The sequence below is a fragment of the Agelaius tricolor genome, unplaced genomic scaffold (assembly GCF_023055355.1).
Source record: "Agelaius tricolor isolate 1412-34295 unplaced genomic scaffold, bAgeTri1.0.p SCAF_6, whole genome shotgun sequence".
In the NCBI taxonomy this organism is placed as follows: Eukaryota; Metazoa; Chordata; class Aves; order Passeriformes; family Icteridae; genus Agelaius; species Agelaius tricolor.
This window is the reverse complement of record NW_027269266.1, coordinates 21,374,508-21,397,012: the sequence shown is the minus strand read 5'-3', so window position 1 is coordinate 21,397,012 and position 22,505 is coordinate 21,374,508. Positions and strand designations below refer to the sequence as shown.

At 38.9% G+C, this 22,505-nt stretch overlaps 1 protein-coding gene across 4 annotated transcripts in view; it reads left to right on the top strand.

Annotated features, from left to right (window-relative positions):
* The window catches only part of CDK6 (cyclin dependent kinase 6), a 137,122-nt gene that overhangs the window by 93,509 nt on the left and 21,108 nt on the right, over positions 1–22,505 (top strand). For all 4 annotated transcript variants that reach the window (XM_071429001.1, XM_071429004.1, XM_071429002.1 and 1 more), the window contains exon 5: positions 835–944. In XM_071429001.1, the coding sequence (XP_071285102.1) occupies positions 835–944 (110 nt within the window). The remainder of the gene's footprint in view (positions 1–834; positions 945–22,505) is intronic.

The following is a 22,505-nucleotide window of genomic DNA, read 5'->3' as shown; positions in this document are numbered from 1 at the left end:
CACAACTGTAAAGGTCAGGAATCTGCCTGCCAGGAACCGTTGTGCTGTGTTGCTTAGTTAAAAACTGACAGTTTAGGGTTCCTTTGTGTCTAAGAAAACCACAGTAGACAGAACTGATGCCTTTGGTAAGGGACAGCTTGGAGAAGAGCTTGACTTAATCTGTATCCAACTGATTAAAAAAAAGTTTCATTTTCTTCAGTTTCTTCTGAGACAACTTTTGAGGCAGGTCAAACATGTTTACCATAATTGGCCCATGCACTTGAATTAACCCAATTTCTCTTACAGAAAATAGTACATAAACTATAAAGGGCTGAGAACAGACCTGCTACAGATTCTGATTTGTCCTATGGGTAAACCCACAAACCCTGGTTTGTTTGTTTCTACTTTGGCTCTGGTGACTACATCTACATCCACAAAAGTTAGGAAAAAACACCTTGTTCAATTGACTAACATTAGCCCCATGGAGACTCCAAATCTCCACTAGAAAGTGTTTGGGCTCTGTAAGCTGCAAAAGCTTCAAAGACTTGCTGATAGTGTGTTGTGGTAATGTGATTGTCATACCAATGCTGTGCTCTGAAACTATAGCTTTGTTGTACCCTGAATTGCAATGTTCTTGACCAGAAATGTTCCCATATCCTGAGTCATCATCACTGCAGCTGTGGATACTGGGATCTTCCATGCAGGACCCTTTTCTCTGTTCTGGCTAAACCAATTGGCCTAATATCTGAGTTTTTACAATATAGATTAAACTAAGTGGAAGCTTTACATAGAGCACTTACAAAGTTGTAATTCTGCAGCTAAGCGCTCTCTTTTCTGTTCCTTTTTGTTTTGCAGGTTGTTACTTTGTGGTATAGAGCTCCTGAAGTCTTGCTTCAGTCCAGTTATGCAACGGCAGTTGATCTTTGGAGTGTTGGCTGCATATTTGCAGAAATGTTCCGTCGAAAGTAAGAAATACAGTTTTATTCTCTTCATGTTTTTCATTTGAAAAAAATGTGCAGTAATGCCTGTTACAATGCACCAAATCATGTTTATATTGGAAAGGCCTGATAGAATGTTTTATTTGCAGTGCAAAATATAAATGTCCATTGCAAAGTCATACTTGTTGCTATCTTGAAGTTACTTTTGATGGGAGTCTCAGCTCTTGGTAAAACTGCATGAGCATCGTGGTCTTCTGGTTGAACCTGAATCCAAATGCAGATAAAACTGGCTGAGAGGCTGTTGAGCAATGTGAGTAAAGCTGGGTTCTGGAAGGGATTTACCCTGAGGAAGGCAGGGCACTGTGGTCAGCAGGGTCTTCTTCCTCTGCAGTTTGTGCATTGAAGCATCAAGTGTTTGCTTGTAGTCTGCTCTTGCTGTAAAGTTGTTTTCTAGAGGTGGGGTTTTTTAAGAATAACTTATGTAGCCTGATGGTAGGGTAACAGAAATGGTAAGTTTAGTCAACCCCATCCTTCAAGATAAATGGCTTTTTTTTAGCTGATTGTATGATATCAGAACTATCTCACTACAAAATATTACAGCTGGATGCAGGTGAGCTGTGAATTCAAGTTCTGGCCTTTGCCTGTGGAAAGACACTGATATGCAAGTTGTACCATGTAGAGTGGGGAGAGGAACAAACCTGCAAGAGTTTTAACAGGGTAAATCTGTCTTAATACTAACCCAATCACTTGCATTTTGGTTGAGCTAAAGGCAAAAAGTGCATGTTGTCATCACCTAGGTGATCTCCATGTAGAAACTGTATAGCATTTTTTAACACCCATGGTGAAGCCAAAGGATATACAGAACAAAAATTTGAAATAAAAATATATATTGGGTCAAATCTAAAACCCCAAATCAGTGAAATTTAGAAGGGGATTCAGTGCTATAAGGGCCTTGAGAAACAACTATGTAATTTATACAGTAAGTTCAAATACTAATTGAAGTCTTGCAAAATAACTTTGGGATTTTACTGCTTATTAATGTTATATGGAAAAATGATTTTTCTTGGGCTTCTTGCCTGGTTAAATGGCCTGGGTAGAGTTATCCTCCACCCTCTCTGTCTCTGACTCAGAAATGAAGTCAGAAAATGAGAGAAAAAAAGAACGAGTATTTTAGGAATATCACTTAAAGTCTCCATTGCAAACTTTTAAAGATTCAGTCTTGGCCCATATTCACAATATTATTCACATATTCACCTATTCACAATATTTATTTCGATGTATTTGACATATTCTATATATTCACAATAGTATTAAGCTGCTGCTAGTTTTTCTGATTCAAAAAGGAGAGTCAAAAGCTTCATTTTACCATTTGAAATAAGAGTGATACAGGCCAAAAAATGAATGCAGAACTTTATTACATGCTCAAAACTTTATTTTTCCTCTCATTTAATTTGAAGCATTTTGACAGGTAAGAAATACTGCCATATACAAACTCCACCAATTTAATTTTATTTTTTCTTGTAATGGTGTATGAGCTTTTCTGAGTCTCCATATTTATGCAGTAAATTAAATTTTCTACTTATTATAAATGCAAATATTACATTAATACTGCAAAACCAGTATTTTTTTCTTATAGAAATGAATCTGATTTGAACCAGAGTTCAATAAAACCAGGACTTCTCTTTTTCTTGCCAGATAGGGTCAGTCTGACATTCTCACTCTTATATTTGGGAGACTGTCAAAAACTGTAGAGGTCAGGAATCTTCCAAATCTGTATGTACTATGTTCTTACATCACAAACAATATGACTTTTACATGCTTCAGTGTACAAGCATGATTTGGAAGACTTTTCTCAAGGGTCTTTGCCATAAGCCACAGCAAGCAGCCCTGATGGTGGCTCTCTGGGTTAACATTGCAATACTCTCTGCATGATCTGTGTTGTCTTTCAGATTCTTCTGATGGATTGCAAAAGAAAGCCCATGTTACTGTGACCTTGGTAGCTATAAAATGTAAAATTTTGCAAACTCCGTGGAGTATATCCAAAAGATTGAATAAATGCAATAGCAGTTTTACTGGGAAATGGTAGTGCCCTTGGGTAATCACCAATCTGTATTTCCACTGGTGTTGGTAGGATAAGTGTATGAGAATGCAGCTAAAACTTTGTGTGATAGATATGGGTTTGATATTAAAACAATCTTTTCATTTTGCTGTCCTACTAGGTACTTTTGCCTTCTTTTCCTACTCTCTTTTGCTTTCTCTCTTTTTGCACCCTTAAGAGTCTGTCTTTTTTAAGGGTCTGTCATTTTTAAGAAACATACTGAGACTTCCGTGGGCATTTTTGTATCCCAGGGACTTCCCTGGAATGGGTTTCATAATAAAACACTATACAGCATCACAAAACATACCAGAATCCTGTTTATGTCAAGGAGACATTGGACAGTCTCAGTTTGCTTGAATGGAATTTTGTAGGCTGTCATGGTGAGGGTGCTTTAAGCCTGGATAGGTGCAGGAGAAAAGTGAGCTCTGTATGAATGGTCCAGTCTGTATGTTACAGGTTACTATGTGTTTTAAGTGGATGGCACCTCAGTTTAAATCACCCTTAATCTAAACAATTTTTAAGACAAATGCAAGCCAAGTATTTATTTAAGAAGTAGATCAGAAATACACAGAAGTGTGTAAAGGACTTGGACTCAAAAAAAAATAAATAAATATATCTCTGTCTAGACACACCTAGAGTAAATTTGAACATTTCTCTCATCTTGGCTGATTCAGCTAAACAAATGACACTTTTCAGCTCTTTTCCTCCCACAGTCTGAGGTTTGTATAAAGTCATAGCTATTTTAAAACTGCACATTTTAATTTTGGTACAGATTTATAGGCTTCTGCAGAGATGAACACATAGAGTTTGTATCCTAAAATCCCTCAGTTAGATTCCCAAGGATCCTATTCTATTTACAGATCAGCAGTAAACTGCTCAGTACTCAGGTCTATGTGTTATGTACACAAAAGCTCTTCTGCTGTGTTTGTCTTTTCTGTCCATATGCACTGCTGATGACAGCACCCCCGAAATAAAGCATTACTTCAAAAATTCCTTGTATGACAGCTCCGGTTTTTAAATTTCCTATTTAGTTAAGCAGTTTGCAGTGACTTCTAGACATTTGGATGGAGTGTCATTATGTAACAGGAGAGTAAATGTATTTGTCTATAGTACCTATTTTCTTTGTGATTTAAAAGCTCTGGTGCATGGATAGTAAAAACCAGTAGGGGAAATTGTAAGCTATGCTATGGCTTGCTACCGTATCAGAGAGTCCTTCAGAGATAGAGCTGGCAGGATTGACCGGGGCCTGAGGGCATGGGGACATCATTTGGCTTATTTTTAATGTTTAGATAAAGATTTGAATTACTTATAAAAATACTATACTTTGAGGCTGAGCATTTTCCAGGCCAATAGGCAAGGGCTTTGTACCTTCTACTTGGTGAACACCTCATTAAAGAGAAAGGCAGAAATGGGAGTAGCATGTACTTCTGTCTGGATACATAAAACTTTTCCAGCTGGCTCAAGGAGCGTGGGTGGCTCCTAAGCAGGAAGCCATGACCAGTGTTTCAGGGAAGAAGAGAATGTCTTCTTGCTGCAGTTAGGTAATACTTAATCCAGGTGAATGAGGGTGAAAGGGGGAAAAGACTGGAATCCCAGGTTCAGATCTGGGTGAAATGCTCTGTAAAAGAAAACTCAGATCACCAATCATGGATTCCCTTCTGAGTAGTCAGTCTTGAGAAAATATGTCAAAATATTTTGGTGCTTCGTCTTACTTTATCTATACCTGCCCAGTTTTCAAACCACACTCCTGTATGATTTCAATGCTGCACTGACTAGGAGGTTGGTAGGGGTGCATATGGGACTCAGGAGTCAGGCTATCTATGTAACAATTCCAGCTGGGCACATTTAACTATAATTTAAACAGTCAACTGGGTTTGTCTCCCTTTGGAGTAAATACAAAGCTAAAAATCATCAGAAGAGACTATTAGTTTTTGTAGCCTCTGTTATATTCACAGCCTAGTCAAACTGAAGAAGTCATACTAGAGGGTGGCCATATGACTGCATGTTTACAGGCACCAATTCAAACCCAAAACTGGAAAGACAGTCCTCTCCCAAAACCCTTTTCCACCTTCCCAAATCAAAAGTAAACAGTATTATCTCAGTGCAACAAGATTTATCTATCCAGGAGGGAATTAATTGTGTTCACATGGGTTTCTTACTGAGACTGTTCATGCACTGGCTCCATGGTGTTTTAATCAGCCTGCTTTTGGTAAAATCACGAGTCCCAGAAATTCGTAAGCCACAGGATTGGCATGAATAGTATGAGGTTATTATTTACTCATTTTAAAATATTAAATCATGTTTTTAGCAGTTGTCTCATTTTTCAGCCTACTCTGTCAACTCCTAATATATGTGAGACAGTTACTGCATTACCAACTGTGCTTGAAAACTGTAATAGCAGATAAGAGATGTGTGACTGTACTGAAATACCTATGGTGGGCCAAGTTCCCTGGTGGACATAAATAGCAGACACAGGGAAACAAGCTATTGGCATATAAGTCATCTTTCAATGGTATAAATTTGTCCAATTAGAGGAATTAAATCATTGTGTGTAGAAAAAGCATGAGCTTGGGACTTTGTTGTTGTAGTAATGTATACAGATGTGATGATATCAAAATTCTGGTGATGTGAACACTGGGTTTGGGACCTACAGGCTGCCTAGAATCACAGAACATCAGCTTTTAAAAAACTAGCAGTACACATATTCATTCTTAGCTACAATGACTTAGGGTATTGAGTAATTGTAGATAATCTAAAGCACTAAAATATAGTAAATCTTTATTCCCCTTTCCAAATAAGCCATAAATTATTAGTACAGTTTGAAGTGCAGTCGTCAGATCCATTGCATGTACTTTTCCTGGGTCAACTACAGAACCAGGTGGTAGACTGGGTTTGTGAAAGGAGATCATAAAAGGAGTGTGGCCAGCAGGACTGGGGAAGTGATTGTCCCTCTGTACTCAGCACTGGTACGATCACACCTTGAATGCTGTGTTCCATTCTGGGTCCTTCACTTCAAAAAGGACATTGAGGTGCTGGAGGGTGTCCAGAAAAGGGAAATGGAGCTGGTGAAGAATCTAGAAAACATGTCCCATGAGAAGCAGCTGAGGGAACTGGGGTTGTTGTGGAGAAAAGGAGACTTGGGGCAGGACCTCAATGCTCTCTACAACTGCCTGAAAGGAGATTGTAGTGAGGTGGGGGCCAGTCTCATCTGCCATGTCTCAAGTGACAGAACAAGAGGAAATGGCAGTAGGCTGAGCCAGGGAAGGTTCAGATTAGGTATTGGAAAAACAAATCCAGTCCAGGAGTGGTCATACATTGGAATAAGTTGTCCAGGTACATAGTGGAGTCACTGTCTCTGAAAGTGTTCAAGAGATGGATGTGGCACTTGGGGCTATGGCTCAGGAGTGATTATGGTGCTGCTGGTGGTTGGAGTGGATGACCTTCAAGGTCTCCTCCAACCCCAATGTTCCTGTGATTCTGAGAAGGAGGACCCACTCAAAATGTGCCCCTCACTTCTACCTCTCCCTGACTTGTGAGCAAAGGAAGAGCAGCAGAGTCAGCTCTGCAGTTGAAGTTTCAGTTAATGCTTTGTGGGATGAAGATGATCAAGTGGTTGCAGAAAGAAATAGCCAAGTGTAACAAGAACACCTTTTTTTAAGCTGTCTCCAAAACCTGAAGGTGGATGGGGAAGTTTGAACTTCTGCGATTGAGTGAAAAGACTAACTTTTTAGCAGGATCATATGGTAAAGTCTTGGCTTCACTGAAATCATTGTTGAAATTAACCCTGACTTCAAAGGGGATTGTAACCTCTTCAGAAAAAATTCAGTGTGACAGGGTTGCACAAAGAGTGGCAAAGCTCTTCTCTGTTAATGTGCACAGTACAGCATTCAAAGCAATCTCTGTAAAAGAGTGCAAACTGGCAAGGCAGGAGAGGGTGTTGTATAGTGGTGTCCCCAGCTCCTTGCACTTCTTTCCGTGATGCTGTGCAAGCTTTCACCTGCCTCATCTGTGATATGAACCCAGGATTGTGAGATTTTTGTTCAAAATAAGGGTTACAATATATGTGGGAGTTAGGAAGAACTGTCAGCTGAGAGTTGAGGCTAAGGGTGGAATTCACAGTCTCTTCTGGGCTTCATGGCTATTTCTTTCTGCAACCACTTTCTTCACTTGGCTATTTCTTTCTGCAACCACTTGATCATCTTCATCCAAGAAATGACATAAGCAAAAGAGCACATATAAGTTAAATTTGCCCGAATTAAAGCCACTCTAGGAGTATGATTATTGTTACCTGTCTGCTAAAATACTACATGCACAAACACATGCACAAAAAGGTATCTACAAAGGAAGTCAAGGCATGAGCATGTGAGCTACTGTATGCATGTCCTTATCCAGAGAAAGATGTTCAGTTCCCATTTGTTACCAGAGGCAACAAAGTGATAACTTGTAACAGAGCCTGCAGTTCCCTGGTGCTTTGAATGGGACAGGCAGCTTTTCTCTCAGGAGAGATCTGCAGTCCAGTTCTTCCAGAGTCTGTCCTAACTAGCATCAGTTTCATCATGCACTCATTTGGTCTGAATTAGCTGTTCTGTAGGTGCTAATATCTCACAGATACAGGCTTTTAAGCTTACACTTTCAAAAAAAAAAAAAAAAAAAAAAAAAAAAAAGTATACATCTGGCAATGTGCCAGAGAGCCACAGGTTCTCAATGAGCTAAGTGGGTTCTTTCCCCAAAGCCCACTGTCCTCTTTACTTCATTTGGAGACTGAAGTAAAGAGGACAGTGGGCTTTGGGGAAAACTGTTCACAGAAATGCTACTATTGCAGAGAATTGCTTTGAAATTTAAAAGTACTGTGTCCTCTACTCCTGACATAATCTGGGTTAGTCATTCCTTATAATGAGTTGTTTTGCTGTTGAATGGTCTTGAGGAATAATTAGTTTGTAACTTTGCAAATGCATACCCAACGAGGGGAGTGTTTATGTGTGCTAAATGGCCCTCACTTCACATTAAGTAACAGTATGTCATTACTTTAATTTTTATTTTGATTAATATTATTCAATTATCCAAACCTTTATGAAAGCAGAAACATTTGTTTAAAGCCTGTAATCAACAGTAAAGTATCATATACTGAAACATTGTCAGCTAAATACTTTGCAATTGAATATAGAGCTTGTTTTTCTTAGTATAGGATGTATTCCTGCTGCAGCCCAGATGCATCAGTGATGTGACTGCTGATACTTGGGTTTGGATGGGAGCAGAACAGAGAGACTACATATTCATATAAACCACCATAAACAGAACTGTCTTAAACTGAAATCAGTTGATAAACTTAGCCTGATTTCTATAGGAAAGGATTATATTCCTTATCTTTTTAAAATTATCTTTATTTGCATGCCATTGTGAAGTGTCAACACTCTGGTATTTTAACTTCTTGCTGTGTGTATAGATATTGCAGATGAAATCCTGGAATTACTGAATGTGAGAAAGAAAGACAACTCTGATTGATAGTAGTGAAAACTTCAGTTTTATTTTACCTTTCTGCACATACAAGAACAGTACCAAGAACACATTCTTTCACAGTCTGAAAAGAGGCTCTGAAGATGATAAAGAGCCTCTAAAATATGAATACTGCCATGCAACGAATTGTGAGGTATATTTCAATGACATAGTATCATTTCAGATGCATCTTAATTCCTTGTCAGTTATTTTCCTATGCTTCAGCATATCTGATAATTTAGTCCTCACTGTTTTAAGTGGGCACAGTAGCTATTCAGCAGTAGGAATATTTGGCTTTGCCTACTAGATCCTGTATTCCTCCATTTGGAAAATTTCTACTTCTTTTGAGTTCTTAGCTTAACTTTTTGTTCTAATGCTGTGTTCTCTTCAGCACATTTCTGAAATGTCTTTTAAAAGCAGAGAAAAGATCTGTAATATTTTTTCAGTCTTCTTTAGGTTGGAAAGAAGAGAAAGCTAGAGAGATAAGCAGAGGACTCTGTTAAGAAAAGAAAAATTAGGATGCATAACTGGATGTTGGGAGGGAAGGTATAATAAAACCAAGACAGTAGAGCCATGGCAAAAAGCAACTAAGTACAGCCATGAATGCTGCTTATAAGTTAGGTTTTCCATATAAACTGCCAAACATTTTAAATGTGGTTTAAGAGAGAACTGGTCTCTTTATCACTCAGCAATTTAAACACAGACTTTGCAATCACATTATCTGCTGTTTTCCAGTGACCCTTAAACCAACATATCTAGTGGACCAAGAGCTCCAAAGTGTAATCATTCACTTGTGTGCTTGCTTACAGTTAGATCTTGGTAGTAGAAAGAACTAAAATAACAACTTACTTTTTCTGGTTTATCTTTTGTTCTAATAAGCAGTGGTGGATGTTGCAGCTTAGAACTGTAAAAGCTACACAGCTTAATTTGCAACCTTTGAACCAAAGAACTGTACAATTCTGGCCTGAGTTTGTTTCTGCCATTTTTGGAAATTATCTTATTTTGTTACAAGAATGATTTAAGTTGCAAGTGCCATAAAAGTTCACCACAGTCCAGACCAACTGTACTGGGAGAAGGTTTGTTTCTTAGAAAGATCTTGTCAGCATTCAGAATTCTGTGCTTTGCACTTTCTATCCTTTATTCTTCTGCCATTCATGTGCATAGGGGTGTGTGGGAGGCTGATCATTTTTCCAAACTAGACCTAATAAACTGGGATTTTTTTCTTCCTCTGCAGATAAGTGGCCACCTTATTAAGAAAATTTTTTTCAAGTATTTTTAAGGTTGAATGGACACAAGCCACAGTTTAACTTTGTGACCTTAGTGATCTGATAGAACAACAGTGACATTCTGCTTCACACTTAAGGAAACTTATTATAAAAGGAAGCAGAAGACTGCACTTGTCCATGTTATTCCAGTTTTTTGGATAATGAGGATTGTTTTCTGTTTAACCTGACGTCCAAGGCAGAGCTGGCATTGCTTTAGGCAGAGGACAAACACACTTTAATAGAGAGAAGGGCAAACAGTCAGAGTAATGCCATAAGTATTGAGTAAGAAATGAATGCATTTCCAAGACAGCATCACCTCATTAAAAGAAAATTACCATGTTGGTTTTTAGCTCACATTTTTCCTCAAGCCTTTGCTAGCTGATATCTGTTTGTCTGCAGTTGGGGTGATTGATAGCCGTTAGTCAAATCCAGTAACTGTATGGGTTTGTGGTTGGAGATGGGTGGTAGTGCCAGGCCATTCACTTGTGGTTTTGCTTCTAGTTTCCAGCTGTGCCAGACTTTCAGTCAGAGGAATAGATCTGTTGGTAAGGGAAACCGTTGATAAACCATAGAAACCAAAAACTGCCACTAGCCATGACAAAAACCCATAAGGGAACCCTGAAGCAGTGGTACAAAGCCCCACAGAAATGGTGCTAACTGACCAAGTTTAATTTGACTGTTTGGTTCAGGTGTGGGGTCATGTCGGGCAAGGCAGTGGCCAAGGGACCAGGACTGGACTGGGTGGCTCTGAGCTGGCAGCCAGTGGCTGCACACAGCCCACATAGCACCTCATGAGAGTGGTCTCCTCCTGGAGGGCTTCCTGTAGCTTCTTCATTGCAGGTGGCACTACACTAGTCTGAAATCCCCCCGAGCACATAGTCCTTAAAAATACATGCATTCCTTAGAGGTTCGATATTCCAGTCTGTGGCAATCTGAATTAGTCTTGCCAGAGGTCAGAGGAAAAGAGCTTGAGGTTAAGAGAAAGACCACAACATGTCAGTCATGATATAAGTCCTTGGTCTTAACATCTTAGTGTTTGCAATGGATATTTGGAAATGCAGCTGGCAGCAGAAACATCTGGATCTGAGCTATGCTGGACACAGTTTCTGGCCAGTTGGTGTGAACACCTTTGTGTCCTCTGGAGCATCTCCAAGACAAGTTCATACCTGCAATAAACCCAAGCAGCCTGAGGGCTGCTTTGGTGAGATCCCCAGCTGCAGATTGTTTTTAGCAGTCACTCCACCAGCCAGAGAACAGGAGAGAAACAGAGCTATGTCATCCATGCCCCTTGCTCTCTAGCCTGAGGAGGGATAGCCAGCTGTACACTGCCCAAAGACTTTCTGTTTGAAAGGGTCTCCTGGCTCTTTCACACAGCTTCCCTCTGCAGGAACTTGGCTGGGAGAGACTTTGCTTTCTGCCTAGAGTTTGGCTGGGGGAACCTCTGTGTACTTTTGTTTGACTCGTAATACAACTAAACATTGTTTTTATTTACTTTTCTCTTTCATAGGAAAATGGCTACAAAACGGTATTTAAATTCCTGGGATCCTTTCCTGGACACTGGTGCACTCTGGAGAGGAGGGAAAAAGACTAGACTTTAACTGTGATTCATGTTGCTGAGCTCCCCAGTGTGGGAGATTTTTTTCCAAATTAAGTGTCTAGTCAGGCATTTTGAATCCAGGCAGCCTTTACTGAATTTTCTGTGTTTGATTGTCCAGAAAAGAAGTCTAATAATTAGCTACCATTGGTCAGTTGTAAAGACAATATGTACTAGTTGAGAAGTATATGGGACTAGTCTGTCTCATATTTGAGTTTTTCAACAACTTCAGACTAGCCCTTCTCCATATGTATTGGTCACCAAGGCTGTTAAATGTTCTTTATATCCAATAAAACCCCATAAATGTGCATGAGAGAAGTGGAAAGCAGACCTAAAGGAACAATCTCTGGAGTTTAAAAACAGCTAAGGATAGCAGAGCAAAACATAACAGCTTTCTGAGATATTGTACTATTTTGTACCAAGTAAATAACTGGCTATGAGAAAAGACCTCAAAATGTCAATGAGAAAGGAAGTTTGATATTTAGATTTCTGAAAAGCAATTTCTCCAAGGAAATCATAGTGCCCAAAGGCAGCTCCCCACTGTCTCTGTGGGAAAGCTTACCTATATTGCAGGGCTGAGGCCACTGGAGAGAACTTGCCAGTCTGTGCATTGCAGATGTCAAAACCTAGATAGAGTGCTAAGTTGGTGAGGAAGGGAGGTGGCCACAGCCTCTCCTGCCTGTATGTGCCATCACGTGTTACCCACATGTAGCTGGAGCTGCCATCGCCATCAGGGGCCTGGTGTTGGCAGGATACAGCTCACCCTAAGTCACAGCAATTCCTGTCGCTTGCTTCTTCCTTTGAAGCCATAGTTTGCTTTGTGATACGAAAGCACGTGTTGTTGCCTTGCTTCTGATTTTTGTTTGCACACAGCCTGTGGCACTGCCATTACATTTGCTTGCTTGCTCTGCCTGACCTGCTGGCCCTGTACAAATGAGTCCATGTGAGACAGAGCCACCATGGTGTGCTGACTGCTAGAGGCAGAGCCAGGATTTGACAGGCTCTTGGTGTCAGCATGGGACCTGCCTGGCTGTTCTCTTGTGCTTGTGGCATGCTGAGTTTTGCAGTGTTTTAGGAACCATCCATCTGGCATGGTCAAACCATGTGACTTCTTCCAAAAACTCATACATAATCTGCTCTACTTTCCTTCTATAGATGCACTGAATGAATTCCACCCAGATGCAACTCTTAAGACAAACTCTGAGAAAGTATTTCTTCTTTAACTTAAATATGTTCCATATTCGTAGCTTCTCTCCTAACATATCGAAGTCGGCCAGTAGTAAGTGCTTTTGGAATACAGACATTTGTCAAATACGAATTTCATCCAAGGGATTACTTAATTTCCACTCATTTCTTCAACTGAACTGGAGTAAATTGGCGTGAAGATTCAGTTACTATTGATTTTCACTGAGTCTGAATCAGTTACCGAAAGGTACATAACTCAATGAGCTATATCATCCAGAATTTCACCAACTACACTGAATTATCAGATCTTTTTTATTAGATTATGTCCATGAAACAGGTTTTATGATTATGTCAGTACAGCATACACACTGTTCTACACAATTTAATAATTTTTTAAGTGCTCTTTATATCCAAATAATTTGGGGCAAGCTTTCAGCATCTAAAGAAATATACATAGCAGGAGATCTTTGTGTAATGTTTCTATCTGTAGCTGTTAAATTAAGCCTGTTTGGCAGTGATGAATCATACTGTGCTGCTGTAAGAATGAAGGTGCTCAGTTAAATCTAGATCTCATCAGACCATTAGCAGTGAAAGAGTACATGTACAGAGTTAGAACTGTATTCTGGGTGGGCATCCTACCCACTCAAGCATAGAAAACAGACTTGCTTGCTTCTCTCCTGCCTTGGAATCATTTTTCCATTCCTGAGAAATAATTGCAAAAGGAGAGGTAGGTGATGCTCATCTCCTGGATCTTTTAAGAGTTTGATTTTGAGGGCGTTTTGCTGGAAAGTGCGAGCTGAGTTTAAAGAGGGCCTAGACTTTTTAGCAAACTTTATTTTTGGCAAACATGCCAGCCACAACTGTATGAAAAGCAAGGCATAAAATGGCTTACCACAGGAGGAGGCTTTTACTTGATTATTCACTTGCTCCAGAAGAGGATTCTGTTTTATTCTTTAATTCTGAACAAATTAGGTTGGGATGACAGCCATCTCCATGTGGATCTTGAGGAACTCCTTGTAGTGGACATAAAGGTGGTGAACACTGTGGTAATGTGGGGAAAGAAGAGTTCAAGATATGGGTCATTCAAGGAGCCTGCATGTGCTCAGTATTTCAGAGACTGAGGGAATGTTTGTTTTGTAAAGATGGAGTTGTGTGCTTTTCCCATTAAAATGATGTCAAAAACCAATAGAGCTGTGCCACAGACAAAATAAAAGGCTTATGGTTCAGTAACGGCAAAGCAGAGATAATAGCATAAAAATTGTTGCAAAAAAAATTTGGGGAGCCTGGTAACACACAAGTCTACAGCACAAAATGTACTGCAGTTGCAGAGGGGAGGGTGGCATCTGAGCCGGGTCATCACCTGGGAGTTAGGTTTTCAGTTTTCTCTTTAATAGAAAAATTAACTTACTCTTTCTTTTGGTCAGGATTCAAGTGGGGGAAAAAAATCTTACATTAAATCACTAAAAGTTGAATAGTATAAATAACCAGAGAGCTCCTAATAGGTGACCTGTGCACTGTCATGGCCAGTGAATGTAAATCTCACAGCTTCTCTGGCCTGAGTGTATTGCATGGGACAAAATATTGCTTAGGGCAAAGTTGTAGCTAGTTTAACTGGCCTTTGAAAACTGTATCAGTTTTCCTTGCATGGTTGCTGTGCATAACTTTCTACCTTAAATATTTATCTCAAGCTTTTCTGCAGGTGTTTATCAATTCACTGTAAGCCAGCACAGCTGCTAAAAATTAAAGTATTTTCTTCACACCATCCTTCTAATCCACTTTCATGTCTTTTGACACTCAGACTCACCAGCTGGGGAAAAAGGTTGAAATTGAAATTTAACCTCTGCTCACATAACAGTTAGCCATTTAGTGGTGAAATGTTTTCCCTGCCTTTCTTGTCTGAAGGGTTATAATCCATTTACAGAATTTTTTTCTGACCAAAGGTGTTTTATTACAGCTGAGGGTGATGAGACATATTAGTTGTGGGTGGGCACAGTTCTGATGTTACAGGTTTATCTGAAAATTTAGAGAGGCTTAGAGCAACAGGTGCCATTAACACCTAGTGTGGGAGCAAATGAAGTGATCACAAATCAAAACATGTACTTGACACTACACAGGAGCAGCTGAAGCCCAGATGGAGAGAAAACCCAAGGATTCTGTCTCTTAGTCTTTAATGTTTTTCCAGAAGGGGAAAAAAAAAATTTCCTTAGATTTTATTCTGTATTGAGAATTTCATGTTCTAAATTGTGAGAACATCTTCGAATTCTATATTTCCCTTCAAACATGGAAATTTGCCATCTCTTGGAGCTCCCTTTTCTGAAGTCTTACAGAGTGCCCATGTGCAGCCTCCATTACCTCATTGTCACTCTGTCACTGTACTAATGCAGCTGATTGAAAAGATTGACTTACAGAGTTTTTCTGATGCTCTTATAGTCAGATACTTGCTTTTTTGCCGTACTCTTCCCAGTTCTAGAGTCTTTTGGTGGGGTTTTTTTCAAAGTTAGACTAGTAATTTAATCACATAGATGTACCATTTTCTGTGTTGCTTATAATGGTGAAAATAAATCATCATTTATGACATTATCCTTTCACATTATTTTGTATTAAGTGTTTCGAGTATAAGCTCTTTATCCATTGAGTAAACTTTCATCTGTGAAGCTCATTGCTTAGCATTACTAAGATAGAGATAAAGCCCAAGAAAACCTGGAAACCCATACTTGGATGTTAATTTACTCAGTATCTTTGGGGAGGTCAGATGAACCAGCATGTAGACTGGTGTATGTGTTGTAACTTTCTTTTCCCTTTGATAAGGAGGAATCCCAGGTAGGTAAGAGTTAGTTTCCTTTGGGCAGTAGTTATGTGTGCATAGTCTTTCACCTGATATAAGAATGGTAACAAGGTTAGACATTTGGTTTAAAAGAATTTATTCCAAGAGAAGTCAACCTAATGGCACAAAACTTTTTAGCCTAAAGCTGTGCCATGAAAGCAATCTGAATGAAAATATATCCAGTTTGTGGAACATTATTGAATTTTAATGAGAGGGCCTCAGACTTTAAAACCTGTTCTGTATCCATCCCCTTGATTAAAACTAGTTCAGCATTAGAGGCACTCTAGAGCAAAGCCCATTTTAAAAGGGTTTTTTACACCAGTAAAGATGGTAAATGTCAACAGAGCTTTCTTGAAGTCAGCTTGGCATTGCAAGAAAAATCGTAGAACTACAAAAAAATTAATTAATTCTGTATCTCTGAAAACTGTGATTGGAAAAGATTTTCACAGTGAAATTTCATACAGGATAAAGGAGTAGATACTTGATGTAGAAGTCTGCTTTCATTTCATTTACATCATTGATAAAGACTAGGAACAGACTGAAACTCCTCTTGCTTACCTTGAAGTTTGGTCTTTTGCTGTGATATTGGTGTTCTAAAACCATTTCTTCAAAATACAGGATTTAAAGAGCATCTTCAATCTGGCTGAAATGTGGCATTTTGGAGTGCTGTCTGATACATTTTTAAATGAGGAGTAAATTAAAAGTTTAATTAAAGAAGTGGTGAAAAACAGCTCTGACATGCTCTGGAGGGAGATCTGTTCAAGGAAAATATGGGCAAATTGTTCACAGGCATGAGGTTTTCTGCACAAACACACACACACAAACACACACACACACACTGCCTGCACAGTGTCCTGCACACTGATTTGCACCATTGCTTGTTTGAATGAACAGGAGAGTGAGGAGCCCTCTTGGCTCCTACCCTTCCACATAGGACAGCCTTTATCTAATCCATACCTCAGTTATTGCCTTCAAACCCCACAACTGAGTTGCATGAGAAGGGCAAAACCATGTGACAATTTTAAAGAGTGCATGTTTAAAACTAGGTTATGAAATAAGTTCATGTAAGAGAAGAGAATGCATCGAACTAAACAAGTGATTGAGGGAAGACCATGACCATATTGTATGTGTCATATCAGTATTGCTTTCAGGCTGCTTTCAAAAGGCAGAAGCCTGTAGTTTAGTTATGTCATTAAATTTCAAACTGCTGATGGACAAATAGATGTAATTTACTGTGCACAATGATGAGATGGGTGTTTAATACACAGTTCACTTATTGCTGGTAGAACTGTCAGTAAAAACAAAGGGAATGCTTCTTTTTCCACACTCAACAGAGATCATACTTTTTTTTTTCCCCTTCCCTTTTTCCAAGGTCAGTTGTGTATGTATTTACAAAATTTGCTTCAAACGTTGCCACAGTTTTCAAGGTGCCACTATTATATCATGCTTCCTGAGCTGAGATAAGAACCCTTAAAGCCCTAGTGAAAAAACCTACAAATCTTGCGGGGAAACAAATGTCCACAGATAAGAGAACTGTGACGTGCGTGAGGAGAGAGTAAGTGAAGGACGTTCAACCTATCAAGGCTCTTCTATTTCAAAAAATAGTGTTCAGTGATGAGTTCTGAAGCAGTTCTGCCCAGGAACAAATGAGATCTGCCTGTGTTACAGCATATTCGTGTCAAAGATCGTATCTACACTTATCTTGCTTTTGGGAACTTTATATGTGTGGGTATGTATATATGTGTACACATATATATAATCTATGTATCCTTCTCTTGAAGCATGATTTTTATTTCTTAATAAAGGCTTGAAAGCAGATCTCAATTGGCTTGAACCTGGGGTCATTGATGTCTGTGGAAAAGCTCTCTTTTATGTCAGTGGTGGGGGACAAGGCCCATCATTCTGTTCCAAGGCCAGCTGGGACTATGCCTACCTGAAAGGTATCAAGCAAATTTTAAGCACCCAGAAAAAGATTTCCTTTGCCATTTTTAAGGAAGCTTTGAAGATGGCTATATTTTCTCTTACTTAGGGAGATTGTTATGTATATTGGATAAACTTTACACAGTAGGCTTGCCCTGCTTTGGTCATAAAGCTGTACATGGTGCCTCTGTTTGGTTTCCCTTTTATTAACATTTCCCTTTCAGGTATGTGTGCAAAGGGAACATCTGAAGTTGGGTCCTTCCTTGCTGGCTTGTATCTGCACCCAGCTCTGAAAACTCTTGGTTTGCTTCTTCAAGAAAGAGACCCCATATGTTTCTTATGAACTAGACCAGATGTGCATTTGGGGGTCAGAATATTATCTTTAGTCCTAGAATTAATTTGCTTCATTTTGAATAGCAATAGGGAACAAATTCAACACACTACAGAACTGGAAGTTTGCAAAACTACCACTTTTTTTTATCTGCTTCTGTGTACTGGGTGACATGAGAAACTCTAGGGAAAATAATAATTGTTGTGGGTTTTGATGCATTAGATCTGGTTCTAATAATAGTTCAGTACTGACATAGGCCTATCTTAGAGCTCTTATTCACAATTATGATACTATCAAACTTGAAGAATGATAGATTTTTGAATAAAAGAAATTGGGCTTTTAAAGACTAAAATGAGAAACTCAAGATGGCTGATCTGGTTTCTGTCAGATTTTAGCTGAAAAGTATTTCATCAGTCGTAATGTTTATCTGTGTCATCTTTCTTCTTACATATTGGAGGAGAGAAGATAAGTTTTGTAAAGGTTTTGAGCAATTTATGATCAAGTATAATAACCTCTACATGAAGTAACTTCTTCCTATGCAGTGTCTGGCACCCACCCACACAGAGATACTATTAAAGGGAAAGGAGAGAGAGAAGTACAAGAAAATGTTAGGTTTAAAATGAGAACTCTGAATTACACAACAGCTGAGCAAGTCACTTTTGACTGGAAGTGAGTAACTGTCCAGAGTGTGAAATCTTGTCAGCATAGCCTGTTTTCAGACTAAAGTTTCATATTGCACCTTATTCATCTTATATACCAGAAGGCCAATGATCTTCATCTTTAAAAGGTGGTACTTTTCTTTTTTTCTTTACTTTCTCTTTTCATACCTGTTGTACAGACTTGTGTAGGCAATTTGTCAAAGAGAAACAGTGGTAGCAACAAGAGTGGCTAGGAACCAGCTCAGAAATAATCCCTCTGAATAAAGGTTTCCACAGGACAGTCCAGATCCTGTTATTTCTAGTCATCTCATAATTTCAGTTTTAGGTCATGTATGGCTTTAATCCTTAAAATGAAAATATTTTCTTCATAACAAGTAACTAAGAATCTGACAAAATTATTTACTAGCTATTCACATTTTATAATATGAAAAGAAAAAACCCATCCCATCCTTTTAATATATCTCTGACTATATAGTTTGGCAGGTTTCCCATGGCATGATGCAGGATTCCTTGGCAAATGTTACTTGGCTGTAGCTCTTTTAGATTCTTCACCATCACTTTATTGCTCTTACACACACAGACATACAAACTCCTTAGACTTAGCTGCTACAACACAATCAGATTCTAAAATTTCATGTACAACTTCCATGTACCCTCATTATACCATTTCTATTTATGTTTTTTTCTTCACTATGTCAAATAATCATGGACTTTAAACACCTCCCTCAATTTGTATAATGCCTTCAAAGCTTCAGTTACATATTCTGAATTCACTGCTCTTCTTCCCAAAACAACTCAGCATCTTCTCAACCAGAGTGTCTAAGCCCCACTTGCCCAAATTTAAGTTGTACCCTTTCCACCCATGATGTTCTTCTCATTTTAGGGAGTTCTTGTAGGACTTCCCTGAGTACACATGGATCACCAATATACAGGCTTTTCACTAAGAATATTGTATATATTCAAGTTAGTAATTAAGATATTATCCTTATCATTTTTTCTGTGATAACAAGGAAGGGGATGGAATTCTAACTTCTGTTGTCACAATGAGCAAATGGACTAGCAGAAATAATCTAGGTAGTTATTTTTTATGTTATTTCTTACATATCTGGAAAGGTACTAGGCTTGTCTAGCTTTGGAAGCCCTTGTATTGGCAATTCCATAGCTGTCATGAGAGCTCAGTAATATGTTTTGGTTAGAAAGTGAATTTCTTACCTTTTTTCATTCATCAATACATTCTTTCTTCACATGACCTTTCTTCCATGTGTCCATTTTACCAATGTCAGAAATGGAAAGATAGTTTCCAATCAGAATGTCATCAGTTAGTTAAAAATGTCAGTCACTGTCAAGAAACCTGCAGAAGTCTTTTCCTGTGCTGCAACACATGTGGTTTTATTGGGTTTTTTCCTTGTGTCTGCATTATAGATGTCTGCATTATATATTTGACTAGAACAGTGCTTATCAGTATCTTTAATTCTAATCTTTATGAAAATTCTAACTTTCCTTATGAAAAGCTTTAGATTCTCTTTGCTTTGTAGACCAAAGTCTGAAAATAAAATCTAGAAGTAATGTGGCTGGTTTACAGTTAAAACTCATTTATCTCTTGCGTGTCATTGCATTGTCATTGTATACAATACTTTAAAAATTGCTTTGGCATGTCTGTAGAGTTGCACCAGGGAAAATTCTTTCATGGAGACTTGCTTAGGAAATGTTTATATCTCAGTTTTTACTGAGCAGTGCAGACATGAAGCACAGTGTCTGTGAAATAAAGAACTCAACTTTTCAGACAGCAATATCCAGTTCAGATAGAAAGAATATTCAGTGAAGGTGAAAGTCAGCATGAGCATGAGCAAAAGCTGAGCTAACGCATGGACAAGAGAAAAAGAGCCTAAAGTTAGTAAATGGTTAAAACTAGTTTGTTCAGCGGTATATAAGCATGGGAGTCTTTTGGCCAGAAAACTAATGGTGCAAGCCCTTTTAAACTATAAGCAGATTGTAACATTTCAGGATTTGTAGGTTTTCCGTTGCAACTGTACGTTGTGATCTGTATTTTTATTTCTGTACTGTCACAGAATCACAGAATGGTTGAGATTGGAAGGACCTATGAGTATATCATCTGGTCCAAGCCCAGGCAGGATCACCTAGAACTGGTTGTCCAGGACCATCTCCAGATGGCTTTTGAATATCTCCAAGGTGGGAGGGTCCACAACCTCTTCAAGCCAGTGCTTGGTCACCCCCACAGTAAAAGAAAAAAAATTTCTTTATGTTCAGAGGGTGATCCTGTGCTTCTGCTTTCACAATGCAGACTCATAGCTAATATCCAAATTGTGCACATTTTGTACCTGAGGACCTAAGGTACTTGCTTATTGGCTCAGGAGGGGTTTCTTTCAGCAGGACAGCGTAAGCAATACAATGCCTCCATCATATCTTCCTATCTGTCAGCTAATGGCGTTCTGGCACACACCAAAAGGCTTTTCCTCCACACAGTGGGTATCATTCCAGAGGCAGTGGATTACGGCCTCGCTTCAAAGCCAGGAGAAGGAGTAGCCAAACAAGATGGACACTTGCATGTTTCTTTGCTCTGTTGCCCTGAAAAATCAAAGAAGCAACAACCAACATATGTGGGAACCATCTGAGACCCCTTGAGCAAACAGGGAAATTAAATGTCACAGGTGCACTCCAAATCTTCTTGTCCTATCTTCCCTACTTGGTGTGTGTTCCATAACAACAATCGTGTTGGAGCCTTCAGAGCATGGATTTTGTAGCAAGCAAAGTCAGGGATGTTTGAGAGGATTGAGGAACCACAAAAAAGGCAAGTACATCCCCATGGATAGTTCTTTCATTCATGGGAATGTCCCTCTTTCCTGAGATACATGTACTCACAGATTTTAGGTGTTTTTTGAAGCCAGAGGGCAGACTCACATCCCCTGCCACAGGATGCAAACCCAGCTCCATGCCTTTTCTGAAGAAAAAAAGAAGGAATTCTACAAAATCAGGCTCCAGAGTTTAACCAGTCTTACACAAATTATGATCGCAGAGAGGAGAACATATGCTCAAGAAAGAACTTCTGGATCAAGCTTGCATAAATAAACCTCAGGGAGTGAGTGGGTGTATGAGTCAAGTGAAAGATACCAAGAACAAAGGTGAAATTTTATTTTTCTGTGGCTGCTGAGTGTTCTCAATTCAAAGGTGGTGGGACAGCTGATGTCCACCTTTAGGAATCTTTAAGTGTCTTGACGTGAAAGTTTTTATGTGACTTGCAGAGCTGTCAAATCATTACAAAAGAGTAACTAGTGCCAAAATGTGAAATGAGAGCTTTGTGCAGTTGCTGATTAGTTGAATCTATTTCCCCAATCATCCATCCAATATTCCAATTGAACCTTGAGCCAAAATTCATGAGGCAAATTTCATTATAGTAGTGATGCCTAACGTAGAGTTGGCATCCTGTTGTAGTCATGATGGTGAGATGGATAGGAGGCTGAAAGATGAACTAATAACACTTCATTTTGATGAAATATCAAAGTATGGTGGAAGGTCACCTTGTATTGTATAATTATACTTTCAAAAGAACTTAAATTCTTGCTTCAGCCCTTAGTGAATTTGAGACAGCAGCAATGATGGGAAAAACCTTCCTTAAAAATCCCAAGAATTGTACTTGTTCTGGCATGACACTGCCTAAGGTGATTTGCAAACAAGGCTGCCATTGCCAGGCTTTCACATTAATGCAAGGTTCAGCATACATTTTAAAACATTAAATCAGCTTTCCATTTGCATAGATATGATTATTTGAATGTGTAGATTTTGTTAGTTTAAAGGGCCCCAATAATCTAATGCTGGAGCCAGAATTAAATATTCAAAGTAACTGTATGTTAATAATTTCAAGCAGTAGTTCCAAAAAATGTCTCTGCTTGACTTTGGAAGATAAAGAGTGTGTCTGCTGCCACAAGCAATGCTAGGATTGTAGCTATTGAATGTTCTGAAAATCAGGCTGAAAGCTTAGGGCAGGAATAGATGCTCCTGTCTGAGTGGGTTAAGCTTTGGGTTTTTGCAGAAGCCAGTATTGCTATATACCTTAAAGCTTAAACCCAGAAATCCCAAAGTATGAGTTGCAATGGTCTTGTCAAAGTGGCTACAGTTAGTAAATATCATGTGTATCTGGGAAACAAAACATCCCATTATTTATGGTTTATTCACAATCAAGATAAATGAAGCCGTTTATGGA